The 14,921-nt window shown below is 34.4% G+C and overlaps 1 protein-coding gene across 2 annotated transcripts; it reads right to left on the bottom strand.

Annotated features, from left to right (window-relative positions):
• Positions 1-6,314: 6,314 nt before the first annotated feature.
• Positions 6,315-9,403, bottom strand: LOC122586957 (dentin sialophosphoprotein-like). Of its 2 annotated transcripts, none has more exons than XM_043759000.1 (2): positions 9,201-9,403; positions 6,315-8,834 (listed from the first exon to the last, which is right to left on the bottom strand). In XM_043759000.1, exon 2 carries the CDS (start codon positions 8,819-8,821, stop codon positions 6,437-6,439), a length of 2,385 nt encoding a protein of 794 aa, XP_043614935.1. In that variant the 5' UTR covers positions 8,822-8,834; positions 9,201-9,403; the 3' UTR covers positions 6,315-6,436. The 2 variants fall into 2 exon arrangements, with proteins under 2 accessions (XP_043614935.1, XP_043614936.1); XM_043759001.1 differs by having other exon boundaries at positions 6,315-8,831.
• Positions 9,404-14,921: the final 5,518 nt, after the last annotated feature.

Below are 14,921 nucleotides of genomic sequence, written 5' to 3'. Positions count from 1 at the left end.
CTAGCATGGGAACGAAACCACGCTCAGAATTCTCAATCTTGAAATGCTTCAAGATCTTATCAATATAAGCACTTTGACTTAAACTAAACAACCGCTTTGATCTATCTCGGTAGATCTTGATTCCAAGAATAAATGCTGCTTCACCTAAATCTTTCATGGCAAAACACTTTTCAAGATGGGATTTAACATCTTGCAACATTGGAATATGTTTTCCTATGATTAATATGTCATCGACATACAAGACAAGGAAAGTAACATTACTCCCACTAGCTTTGCGATATACACATGGCTCATCAGGATTTTGAACGAAACCAAACTTTTTGATTTCTTCATCAAACTGTTTATTCCAACTTCTTGATGCTTGCTTTAGTCCATAAATGGATCTTTGAAGCTTGCATACTTTGTTGGGATGTTTTGGATCAATAAAACCTTCTGGTTGATCCATATAGATTTCTTCATCCAAGTAACCATTTAAGAAGACAGTCTTAACATCCATTTGTCATATCTCAAAGTCATAGTATGCTGCTATGGCCAAGAGAATCCTAATAGCTCTAATGTCCGCAACTGGAGAAAAGGTTTCTTCATAATCAACACCGAAACGTTAAGTATAACCTTTCACCACGAGACGAGCTTTATAGGTTTGTACATTTCCATCCATGTCCGTCTTCTTCTTGAAGATCCACTTACACCCAACAGTTTGAGCATTTTGTGGAAGATCAACCAAGCTCCAGACTTGATTGTCTTTCATGGATTTCATTTCCACCTTCGTAGCTTCAAGCCATTTGTCAGATTCCGGATCTGATAATGCAGCGTTGAAATTCAGAGGCTCATCGAGATCTCCAACAACGTCTTCTTCTACCATCAGACATAGTCTTTCGGTAGGACGTCTTGTCTTTTCGGACCTACGAAGTGGAATCGCTTCATTATCATCGACTTGAGGTTCATCACTTTGAACATTTTCCCCCCCAAGTTGATGATTGCTAGTATCTTCAGAAGGTGACACATCTTCCTCTTCAGTCTCATCAAGTTCTACAACCCTCCCATTGTTCTCTTGAACTAACTTCTTTTCAAAAAACTCAGCATATCGAGCAACACGAACAGTGTTTTTGGCGGGATCATAGAAGTCGTAACCCATCGTTTCCTTAGGGTATCCGACAAAGATGCACTTAGTAGTTCTGGGTTCAAGTTTGTCAGGCGTATCGTGCTGCACAAGTGCCTCACATCCCCAGACTCTTAAGTAAGACAAATTAGGGACATCACCATGCCATCATTCGTACGGTGTCTTGTCAACCTTCTTGGTTGGAACCATATTGAGAATGCGTACAGCAGTCTCTAGAGCATAATCCCAAAACGAAAATGGGAGAGTTGTACGGGTCATCATAGATCTTACCATGTCTAGCAAGGTTCGATTTCTCCTTTCAGACACTCCATTATGCTGAGGAGTATATGGAGGAGTAAGCTGTTGGACAATTCCACATGCTTTAAGATAATCCTTAAACTCTTGGCTTAAGTATTCACCACCTCGATCTGAACGAAGAATCTTGATGGTTTTACCGAGTCGATTTTCTACTTCATTTTTAAATTCTTTGAATGTTTCAAAGACTTCATGTTTATGTTTAAGCAAGTAAACATAACCATAACGACTGAAATTATTCATAGAATGATGAAGTAGCTAGCATTTTTCCTTGACATATGTCTAAAAGGGCCACATACATCGAAATGTATTAGTCCAAGTAGTTCCTTAATCCTCTCCGGTTTTATGCGGAAAAGATATACTTGTCATCTTTCCGAAAATACAAGATATGCATTTGTCAAATGATTCATCATTTGATTGTAAGATCCCTTCACGTTGAAGTTTTTCAATACTTTTCTTGCTAACGGTAATTCGTAAGACACGCATTTATCAAACGATTCATCATTTGATTTGTAAGATCTCTTCACATTGAAGACTTTTAATGCGTTTCTTGCTAATGATAATGCCAAAGACACGCATTTATCAAATGATTCATCATTTGATTAGTAAGATATCTTCACATGGAAGTCTTTTAAATGCGTTTCTTGACAAAATTAAACAAGATGACCATGTCAAAGATAGAGTCCAAGTTAACTTGACTCTTTTGCTATTGAATTATCATTTGAATCTCATCAACATTTATAATTCAGTTAAGAAGATACTTGAAGAACTGGTTAAACCAACTTGCTTCTTATTCTTGTTCAACTCAGCTAGATACTTAGGACAATTCCTCTTCCAGTGTCTCACTATAGCATAGTGATGACAAGACTGGTCTTTAGCCGTATGCTCCTTTTTCTAAAGGGTCTTTTAAGGTTTTGAGACTAAACACTTTGTTTTCTCTTACCTAAGTTCTTGCCTTTAGCTTTACGGTTGTTTTGCTTTCTAAACCATTCCCCCCTTGATCATAAGAACTTGGGGTATCTCTGATTTCTTTGACGGTTTTCTTCATACTCAATCAACTTGATATGAAGTCCAACTATGCTATGCAAATCTGCAATTATCTCTTATGCCAATAAGAATCGACAGAAGATACGCATAGTTTAAACCTTTCCATAATGCTCAAAGTGACTCTTCATCTTGAGTACATGAGCACTCACCGGTTTCCCATACTCGTGTTCAAGTTATAGAGTGACTCAATTAGCTAAAGTAATTCATCTCCAACTTGTTTTCCGTACATAGACTTGAGTTATTTGATCATATCACACGGATTTTGCAATCCGAATTGCTTTTTGAAGCTCAGGAGACATGCTTCTAGCATCAAATAAGCAACCTCAATATGTCTATTGTACCGAGTATTTTATGCTTCCAACTGCAAAGCAGTGGCATTTTCATCAGGAATAGCGGCATCTGAGTTTCAATGACACGAGTTTTCTTTTCAAGTCTTAGAACAATTCTCCATTGACAAAACAGTCATTGAAATTGGTTTCAGAAAGTTTTCTCTATCTAGCATCGACCTGAAAGCCGATTGGTATATGTTTTGTGAAGGATTTGTTGCCATTTACAAAACAGATTTAAGTTCAATTATCGGTATTTTCGATAATAAATCCTTAAGAAATTAATTACCCAGTGTTTATAAAATAAACAATTAATTTCATTAAGGCTAGGATCCAATTGACATGCAACCATTTCATCAGTTGATCTGCTAGAAATGATTACACTCAAAAGGTAACTGACGAGCAATAATTGCATTACAAGTGCAATTCCTAGAAAGTATGGGACTTATGTAAGACACTCGATTCATCAAGTGATCTTTTGTAGTCATGTTTTGTCCCATCTTTTGCCACGGGTCAAGGTCTCACCGCTTAATTCGCTTTATGTCGTCCAACTAAGAACGTGCAAAATTTGACCACCACTGTGTACCAGTGAATGGGTTTTGCCATGCAATCGTCATTTCACCACTTTGTACCAGTGAGTAAAACGACAACCCCATGTGTCCTTGACAAATTGGATGACAAATGACTTAAGTTTATTGGGTCATTCAATTTGATATGTGATCAAAAAGTTATGTTTAGAAGATTCATGCATATCTTCTAAACATAATATTTAATAAAATCATTTGTATAGTCTTAACAACACAAGAGAGCTCGGTAGCTCCATTTGAACGCACAAAGAAGCGCAAGGGCAAAGGTTTGCGATGAACGCAATTAAAAACCCGCCCTTTTAGAAGGCTAGCGCACTCCGGCTTATACCTCTTTTAGAGTTTGTTCAAATGGGTGAGCCGGTGTATCTCAAGGTTGTAAGACTCCAATTTTATTAAAAAATCTCTATTTCGATATTGCTTAGTCAAGTTTATATTTTCTCAAAAACAATTTTACATCACAATTTATATCACAATAAATATGTAAAATCATAAACTTACTAAAAATACAACTTAACAATTTAAGGTAAGTTACTAAATATACAACTTAACGATTTAAGGTAACTTACTAAATTTACAACTTAACAATTAAGGTAATCAACCTAATTTTGGTCACTATGGTATAAGATTTGGCTCCTCTTTCATAAGGAAAGAGACCACATACATCAAGTTTCCTTGATTGCGTAAGCCAAAAATCTAATAACAAATTATCTACCATAAATAAACAAGTTGCTGATCTGGAAAATCCAGCAGCTTCACGACCAAATCTGGCCCTGTAGAAGTCCGAACTGGGCTTAGCACAAAACACGAAAGTTGTAGCCCTATGAGTCAAGCATCTACTGTAAAAAATTTACCTTCCAACTTCTTACGGTTGATTAGTTATGATTTTTTTAGTGAACTGGTGTCAAACAGGAAATTTCACAAAACATAATCACATTGTCACACAATTAATTCTTCAATTATCTAGCATAATTAACCCTAATGATCAAGATTTCATATCAATATATCTAAGTAAGAATCATGAATGATTTGCATGAAAAATTCATGATTTTTACTTCTTTTTAACAATTAAAATTAAAGATACATCATATAAACATGCAATTTATCACATAAACATGTTTAGTTAATCAAAACTTGGATTAGGAACTCTAAAAAAAAAATTTTTTTTTTTATTTTTTGGAAAATTTCGATCCATATATATATATATTTAAAACTTTTTTCATATTTAAATAATGTAATTAAATTACAAAATCAATTTAACAATATATATATATATATATATATAATCGAAATTATTTAATTCAAGAACCCTAAACCCCCTTCAAGTTTTGATCTTTTGGTAATCAAAAAACATACATAGTAGGCTCGTGATACCACTGTTGGGTTATATAACTATTTATCAAATCAAATCACAAAGCACGCAACGGAAGACAAGATCTATGCAGTTTAATTAATTAACCAAAGTATAGAATATGTACCTTATAATGGAGAGATTAAAGCGAGAAAAAGGTTTAAATTAACCTCTCTACGATTGCACACTCAACGTTGGAACGTACGTATGCTAGTACTTGATCACGAACAAACAACCCTTTGTTAATACCCTTTCACACGAACCAAACAAAACCCGAAACCCTTTGTTTTTGTGAGGAGTGGCCGAAACCAAGAGAGAGGGAGGGGGAGAGAATTTTAGGGTTTTAGAAAACCTTAATAATTGTGTGTGAAAAACTTAAGAAAAGGGTTTGTATTTATAGCCAAACTTTTGCTTGAAAAACAAGTTTAGGGTTTTCTAAAAAAAACCCCTATGTGTAGCCGTCCCCCCTCTAGGAAGATTCTAGGGGGTTTCTTAATTTTTCATTTAATCACAATTGTCTCCTCCGTTAAGTCTGTCAGTTAAGTACCGTTAACTATTAACATTTAACAGACGACCGTTAGTTTTTCATGATCAAATTAATTAATAAATTACATTTAATATATTAATTAATTATAGTTACATTCACGTTGAGGTGTGACCCCGTAGGCTTAAATACTTTTCGGACATACGTTCATTTTACGTGATCATATTCTAACATAACTGAACATCACTTTTCTGTAAATCAGTATTGTCTTTTATTCAAGACTATGTAATGATAATTTCATCATTCTATGGTGTTATTGGTTTTGGTTGTTATCCATCATATATTTCTCTTCTTGTGCAAATAAAGAGTTAATGATTGCACTTCTACATGTATTTTCAGAAATTGGGGTAGTTATATTACTTTTTTATTTGATTTAACCTACAGATCTAAGCATCGCTATTTTTCGTTTAGTTTTGGGCTCTATTGGAAAGATAATCCGTATCATGTTAGTTGGCAAACTAAAGTGTTTATTATGGTATTCCTACTTAGCATTGAACATTTGAACATAGATTCGTAAGATTAAGAATAAGTTTGATAAATACATTTATTAGTTTGTGTTATTCCTTTCAACAATCTTAAAACAGAATGAGAAACTTCAAGTCCAATTAGGCCTGGCTACATGGGTGGGGGGTGGGGGGGGGGGGGGGTTGGGTAACAGGTCAAAATGGGTGCAGGTTCAAACTGGGTGCAGGTTCAAACGGGTCATTGCAAGAATGCGGGTAAAATATATGCATCACTGTTTGAGTGGCAGTCTTGACCCCCCCCCCCCCCCCCCCTCTCTCTCTCTCTCCCTCTCCTTCTCTCAACCCGCAAATGACATATCGGAAGTTCATGGGGGTGTATCTGAAACCCGTTTTCTTTTCCTTCCTAGTACCCAAATCAACCCAACAACCGAAAAAGTTTACCCAATTTGATCTATTTATTTTGTTGCGGGTCTCCATTGCCAAGTCCAACTCCAATATATAAAGAAAGATTTCTAATATTAAACCGTATGAAGTAATGTCTCATTTAACTTGTGCAACCAAACATCAACAAACATGACCAGAGGTAACACCAGATACATACATTATATTAGCTTTGCAGTAGAACTGGAAGAACACAAAAGAATAGAAATGAAACATTAACAGACTATAAGGCGTAAAAATGGGGAAAAACCCGTAGCATGTAACTCTACTCTGCGGCTGCTGTATCATGGCTGCTGCTTCCTTCATTTCCAGCTGGCAATGTATCCAGGTCTGTACGAGCATCCTTTTCGTCTTGTGGTATCGACGAACTTGAAGATTCATCTTTCTGTTCATTCTGATCCGACACTGTATTGTTCTCATTAGAGGCTTGTTCATGTTTTTGTGCTCCTTGAGAATTAGAATCTGCTGAGTTTGTGCCCTCGCGCTCTGTGGTATCGTTGTTGCTGAAGTCTGAACCTTGAGTGTGCTCCTTGGCATCGGTCTGGGATGACTCATTTTGTGTTGTATTAGAATCTGAACTTGCACCGCTGTTAGAGTCTGTGCTTTGAGTCTGTTCCTTGAGATCTGTCTGGGTTGACTCGTTTTGTGCTGAATTTGAATCTGAACTAGCACCGTTGTTAGAGTCTGTGCTTTGAGTCTGCTCATTGGATCCTGTCTGAGTAGGCTCCTTTTGCGCTACATTGGATTCTGAACTTGCTCCATTATTATTCGACTCTGTACTTAGAGTTTGCTCATTGGATCCTGTCTGGGTAGGCTCGTTTTGTGCTGTGTTTGATTCTGAACTTGCTCCGTTATTATTTGACTCTGTGCTTTGAGTTTGCGCATTGGATTGTGTCTGTGTTGACTCGTTCTGTGCTGCGTTGGACTCTGAACTTGCTCCGTTGTTAGATTCGGTGCTTTGAGTCTGCACAATGGACTGTGTCTGAGTTGATTCGTTTTGAGCAGAGTTGGAATCTGAACTTCCTCCGTTGGTGTCGGTATTATGAGTTTGCTCCTTGGACTCTGCCTGTGTTGACTCATTTTGGGCTGATTTTGAATCTGAACTTTCTCCATTGTTGGCAGAGTCATTATTTGAAGTTTCCTCATGGGTTGACTCATTTTGTGCAGAGTTTGAATCTGAAGTTGATCCGTTGTTAGTGTCTGTATTTTGAGTTTGCACCCCAGACTCTGTCTGTGTTGAGGTTGCTTCTGAACTTTCTTCTTTGTTGGTAGAATCTGTACTCACGGTTTGCTCCTTGGACTCTGTTGGTGTTGACTCGTTTTGTGATGAATTTGAATCTGAACTCGATTCATTGTTGGTAGAATCAGTATTCCCGCTTTGATCCGTGGAGTCAGTCTGTGGTGATTCATTTTGAGTTAAGTTTGAGTCTGAATTTGCTTCACTGTTGGTACTCCCCCCTTGTTCCTTGGACTCTGTTGCATTCACATCTGAACTTGCTCCATTATTCGTAGAGTCTGTACCGTCAGTTTGCACCTTTGATTCTGTCTGAGTTGACTCATTTTCTGCCGAGCTTGAATCTGATCTTACGTCATTGTTGGTATCATCAGTTTGCTCCTTCAACTCTGTCTGAGTTGACTGCGTCTCTTGTGCTCCGTTGGAGTTAGAGTCTGTATGTTCAGTCTTTTGATCATCGGTCTCTGGATGTGCTGATTCATCTGGAGTTGCATTCGAATCTGAACTTTCACCATTGTTAGTAGAGTCCGTTCCTTCAGTATGCTCCGTGGAGTCCGTCTGTGTTGATTCGCCTTGTGCAGAATTCGGGTCTGAACTGATATTTGTAGAGTCTGTAAATACTGTTTGCTCTTTCGACTCTGTTTCCACCGTCTTCTGTGATTCATCGACCACTTCACTCGACGCATCATCTTCTTTCCTATTCTCCTCTCTCACACTTTGATCATTTCCATCACTTCTTTTTTCATTTTGATCACCTAAGTTCTCGATATTCTCCCCTTCCTTGACCTTATCTTTTTCATCGTGGTTACCTTCATCCTCCGCTTTCGTCTCTTCACCTTCACCCTTTTCGTTTTTTTCTACTCTACTCAACCCACCGTCTTCTCCATCAGTCTTCTCCACTTCCTTGGCATCACTATCTCCACCTTCACCTTCTTTCTTATCCATTTCTTGTGCCTCCTCACTTCCATTCACAGTTTCATTCATCTTCTCGATCCCATCCTCCTTTTCTCTACTCTCGTCTCCATCATCTTTATTATCACCTTCATCGCTACTTCTCACGCCATTCTCCTCTTCAACCTTTTGCTGTTCACTTCCCTCGTCCTCTTCACTACTATCATTTTCATGATCCCGAACACCCTCATCCGAATTACTTTCTTCCACATCTTCATCTTCATGATGATCATCATTCCCTTCCTCCACTTTCGGGTCAAGCCCTTTCCTTCCCAACTTTATCACATTACTATCACTCTCCAACCTCTCTGACACCGTTGTTGCAGAAATCGGTTTCTTACTACCGGAATGTTGTAACTGATAAAGCAACCACACACTCACACCAAGCAAAACACATATCTGCAATACATGCTTTATTTTTAACCCTTTACTTCTCCCGTTTCTCCGTGGCGATTGCCTAAACATGATTTATCCCCTTCTGTCACAATTCAAACATACAACAAATCAAAAAATCTACAAGACCACTAACACATTATCAATCCTAGATCTAAATTAAACACTAACCTAAATTCTAAAGATGTAAACTTTATTCACTTAACCAAATCTAAACAAAATGGGTAACATCCTAAATGAAAAAATACACTTAAAAATTATATAATCTAAATCTAAATGAAAGATATATAATATTAGGGATAAAAATGAAGCATACCCAGTTCAAAAAAACAACAAATAGGTTCAGGTCAATATTGAAAATGCAGATAACAAATGCAAACAGAAATATAATAGTAATGATAATGATAATAATAAAGTAGTAATCTTGAAGATGAAAAAGGTAAAGTTTTACCTTTTTTTGGAAAATACTCAAAACAGACAGTTGGGCTGTGTTGAAAATGAAGTAAAAGGCTTAAGATTCAAGTTTGACAATTTTCTTCTTCCCAATGAGAGACACTAGTAGCAATATACACACCCACCCAAACAGAGTCTTTTACTCGTATTTTCTAATTTCTATCTCTCCCGGTTTGAGAAATTAGATCCGATCTACGAAAGTGTATATTTTCCATGTTTATATAATCTAATATTAGTTGTATATTATATTATTATTTTGATATGAATGTAAATTTACCTGTAAGTCAACGTGTTCAACTTTTGATTTTTTACTCCACCGACGTCTTGAAATGCTTCTTTTCCAACTATACCCGATTTTTTAGTCGGTTTTTCCCCATTACGTGTGATTACGAATGAATATTAAAATGTTGTTATTTATAGTTATTTACGATAATGAGTCAGATCGACCTTTCATGGTTATAACCATATTTGATGACGTCAAACGAAGATAAGTCCAACTGGTCAGAAGCACTACCGGTTTTGCCTAAGGTCTAGAGTTCGATCCTTAGGGATGGTAAAACCTTGAGGTTTTCCCTCTGAATAATTGTAACGGCTCATGGTCAACATCTCGTTGTCTAGGGTACGTGCAAGCAAGGACGCAACTACATAGGGGAGGGGAGCGCCCGACCACCCGATTATTTTTTTTTTTTTGCGATTTAGGGGGTATATTGATTTCGTGTAGAAAAAAATTTGATATACTCAGTTTCGACCCCCCATTTTAAAAAAAAAGTGTTAGGGAAAAAAAATTTAAATCCCGACCCCCCACTGGAAACTTTCAAGCTTCGCCACTACGTGCAATGTTTCACTATTATACGATGAAGTTTCTTCGATGTCGTGTTCGACTGAATGTTCGAAAAAAAAAACATATTTGATGACTAGGGAATAAGAGAGTTTGGATGACTAGTTATAATTTTATATCTCTTAATAATATGAAAAAGAAAAGGTTGAAAAGCCACATATACAATTGGTTGAAAAGAACCATAACCTCTATGAATTTGTATATATACATATTTATTTATTCGTCGTATACTTTGGTTTAAAAGTATTGTCGGGTGAAATAATAAACTCATGACATATTTCTTTACTAATTGCGATAAACAACATAGGATGAAAATGAATCTTTATTAATTGTGATAAGCAACATGGTTATGAAAATGAATCTTTATTAATTGTGATAAGCAACATGGTTTGCCTGTGAAAACAAAGTCATGGCTTCGATTATCATGTCGTGCAAAGGTTGGAAGACATTTTCTACCATTTAGGTAGAAAATTGAAACAACCGTACTACTTATGTAGAAGTTAAGGTTTGCCTACATCATAACCTTCTCCATACACTGTCGAATTATTAGGGCTCAAAAACCACATAAAACGACACTGAATACTTTTATTCTTTCTTTAAGAAGCTTCATTATGAAAGTCTAAATGGTCTTAGCGACAGCAGCCTGAATTCTTGTCAAATGAGTTCATTTTTAAAATTATCAAGACTCGTGGATTAAATTAGGCCGTTCAAATCTAAACTTACATGAAATTTACACTAAGTTAAATTATAACTATGAATAACAAATCTTGTTCAATAGATTCGACTGCACCCCTTAGGTATGTGTGATGCTCCATCCACGGTATTAAGTCTAGGATTGTGCAAGAAAAATCTACATGTAAACTTGGGATGAACAAACTAAAATTTTTCGCTACAAAGACATTAAACTGAACATATAATGTAAAAATTTATATGTGGCAACTATATGAGTTGCCCATGTATTTTATTGACCAACGTAAAAATTTTAAATTAAGTGTTCAATTTTAACGAGATAATTACATAAAACGTTCAAAAATTTTTATGCATACACAAAATAAAAAAAGTTGTAAAGTTACTTACACTCCGGGATACTAAACCCAATAAATATAATATCAACAATCATGTAAAAGAATTTTGTTTTCTTTAACGAGCATTGCACTACACAAACAATAAACGACATGTAAATCAAGGAGAAAACAAAATGATACGTTTTCTATTACTTCATTCTTGGTACATATGGAAGACTTGAAACCTCAATTTAAAGAATGAACCAAGAAACATTCATGTGTCACTACCAAGTACCAACTACCAAGGACAATCATCGCGCTTTTACGACTAATAATATAACCTTTTATCCTTGATTTATAGAAGGAATCACAAAGGTCCACATAGAATGATTCCCCAAGAAACTAATACATTTATTTCATAACATGCATCCACACACACAAGTACACATACACAACACATAAAAGTAGCCCAATTTGAAACTCGAAAGGCCTAATGGGTGTGAAGTGATTACCAGCCTTTCTGGATCTTTGGGTCTGAAGACTTTGTAGGCCCGTTTGTAGACCTTGATTTCTAAATTTCTGACTTTATGCTCAAAGCCCAAAACCTTTTATCCAGACCACTAGTAAATTCATATTTCACAAATCATTGCAAACGAGGTCCAAGAACTCGCATGTTGTCGTGAGTCTTTTATATTATTACCTTTCTGTTCTTGAAAATAATTCCATTGTTTTTATTTTATCAAAAGATTACTCTATACTTGGCAGGCAGTCAAATATAATTACAAATTATAGAGATATTATAGACAAATTATTATAAACATCCTTTTAATATAACGAGAGTAAGCGTTGAGGCGGTGAGATGGTGAAGGTGATAAGTCATAGATTATGATAGATCATAGGAGGTGATAAGTGATAGAGTGTCTTAGCCGTACGGGGCTCCGCCCTCGGATTTAAAAATTCGTCGAAAATATATCGAATGACAACTCTAATGAAAGAGCATGAAATTTTAAGAAGACCCATAAATTTTTATAATTTATCGATGTACGGTTTTTGAGATAAAGATTTTGAAAGAATTAGAGAAATAAAATGATTTATGGAAGAGAGAGAAAGTTGTAGGCATTGATGTATGGTACATTATGTATTATCATGTAGGGGTGTTCATTCGGTCGGGTTTTGGGGGAAAAGAGTTATTCGGTTTGGATTGATCGGTTTTTTCACAATTAGTAAATCACCCAATACCCAATCCATATATGTGACCACCCAATCCAAACCATCCAATTAAAGTTCGGTTTATTTGATCGGGTTTTGGATTATCCAAATAAAAGCCGCTTGGCAAATTTTAATTTAGTATATATGAATGATCATGCAATCCGAATGTCAATCTACACTGATTTATTTATTCATTTGAGGTTATTCAATTAACTACGTACATTTAGACTTTTAGGATTAACGTATTTAAATAACTAAAGTTGTATTTATGTCATTTAGATTAGGTTATTATAGTTGTTATTAAACACTAAATGCTTAATCGGGTTTCGGTTGGGTCCCAATTGAAAATTTTCTAAACCAAAACTAAACCATTTAACGACTTCCTTATTCAGTTTCACCCAAACACCAAACCAAATCCGATTAACCCAATCCAAATAGTACATATGTCAAATGGATTGGGCGGATTATTTGATTAATCCGAATAATGAACACCCCTGTTATCATGCATACATTGTTGAAATTGAAAGTTGAAACCTATTTGCTTTATAATATAGTATAGATACAAGATAATAGTAAGTTTAGTGTTTTGAATGATGCAACAAAAATTTGATTTTGTATGTTGGTAAAAGATATTAATCAATATCAACATGTAAATTTGTATAGTTATAACTTATAATCTTTTTATTGAATCTTCATACATAGTTTTTCACTTTTACCAATAATGTTAGTATACCAACATAACGTAACTATTATTTACTAGCTGTATATTAACTTTTCAACGATATGGTCACATACCAACCAAGATGTAACAATCATTTCAACCATATTAAGCGAAATACAAATGAATACATAATAACTTCATTCAAAACCATAACCCTGTATGAAAAATAATAACAAAACTGGAAAACAACATAAAGAAAAGAAAAGGCTAGCAAGTATCAAAAAATCAACGTATTACATAATATATTTAATTGGGGTAACCATGAGTATTTAATTATCATCTATGTTAGGTCTAGTCGATTAAATAAAATAAAGTATGTTAGACCTCTTGTTATTTGTAAATAACTAGTTAATCAGTCTGGCTTTAACTCGGTCATTTTTAATAAAATTTTTAAAGCAATAAAAATCTTAAAAAATGTATATAATTTTTGTTATTGATATATTATAACCCGGCTTGAAAATATTAAATTGATTAACACAATAATTATATATATTACTACCTATTGCATTAATAAAACATAAAAAAATATTTATGATATTATATAAAAAAATATTTATTTTGTTTTCTAATTAAAACAATAAATCTGTAGACATCATAAATAAAATAAAACATTTTAAAAATATTTAATTGGCTATTTATTTTTAAAATTTTATTAATTAGATATGACATCATAAATAAAATAAAACATTTTATAAAAAAATGTAGCCATACCACATCATAATTAAGATATATATAAAAAACAATTATTCTTTATTATATATAAAGATTTCTACATTTAAAAAAAAATTAAGATATATCATTTTTTTTATATATCACAACTTTTTTTTTTGTCCATATGTACGTTCATATTGTGGTTAGATAAGATATTACACATGCAAAGTTTTTTGTTACAGTTCTATTTTTGTTGTTATTTCTGTGATGATTTAAAATAAAATAACCTGAGAAAGAGACTAGTGGGATGTGGTTGGTTTCTAGGATTTTGGAGTTCGTAATATTGTGAGGATGATTGAGCAACGTCAGTTCACTTCATGTGATTGTTACATGTCCAAGCTGTACCGCTTAATATATTTTAATCCCATTCGCATTTTGTAACCAAAACAATTCAAAAATGATCATCACTTGAAATAAATCTTATAAAAGGTTAAAATAAACCAATAGGCTCAAAGCCTCAAACATAAGAAACATTTATAACTCGATTACTTTAATAAAATCCATGTTGTTTTAACCTCCAATTCTTACATGTTTTGTTTATAGTCCAACTTCCACTTCTGTTTAAGTTAAACGAGCATAGTGTTTGCGCGTTGCAGCGTCTAGAAGTGATGACAATATAAAAGAGAGACGGTAGTAGAGATCGAGGGAGGCGGTGAAGAAGGAAGGGGCGACGCAGGGTGATAGAAGGTCGATGAAGTGTGTAATGATTAGAGAGAATGAAAAAATGAGGGTATATAATGCTTTTTATGTTTAAACAAGGGTATTTTGGGAAGAAAAAAAAAGTGCTGAATTTTTAAAAATCCAATACTCTTTATAAGGGAGTATAGATAAGAAGATGATTTTATTATCAAGAAATAGTATTAAAATGAAATTAAAGATTTTTTTTTCTATATATCTCTAGGAAAAAAATATTTAAAAAATCTTTTTTAAAAAGGGATAACTGTAGAAAATAGAAAGCACATTTTGACCAATTCATGAAAATAGCAGTGACATTTAAAAGTTTTACTTTATAGAAATAAACTTTCATTCATTCACGAAAATAGTAACATTTGACACGTGTATATGATGACATATACATTTTGTTGATGACGTGACATATTTTATAACTACAAAAAATCAAAAAGACCGTTCGACCAATTTACGAAAATAATGACCTTTAAAAGTTTTACTTTCCAGCAATAAACTCTCATTTATTTTCGGATTACTCCAACACTGACAACAGTTGTGTTGGAGGTG

The sequence above is a fragment of the Erigeron canadensis genome, chromosome 2 (genome assembly GCF_010389155.1).
Source record: "Erigeron canadensis isolate Cc75 chromosome 2, C_canadensis_v1, whole genome shotgun sequence".
Taxonomy (NCBI): Eukaryota; Viridiplantae; Streptophyta; class Magnoliopsida; order Asterales; family Asteraceae; genus Erigeron; species Erigeron canadensis.
This window is presented reverse-complemented; position numbering and strand designations above follow the sequence as displayed.

Coding starts and splice junctions, on each gene's coding strand:
- LOC122586957 (XM_043759000.1), bottom strand. CDS start 8,821: ATGTTTAGGCAATCGCCACGGAGAAACGGGAGAAGTAAAGGGTTAAAA.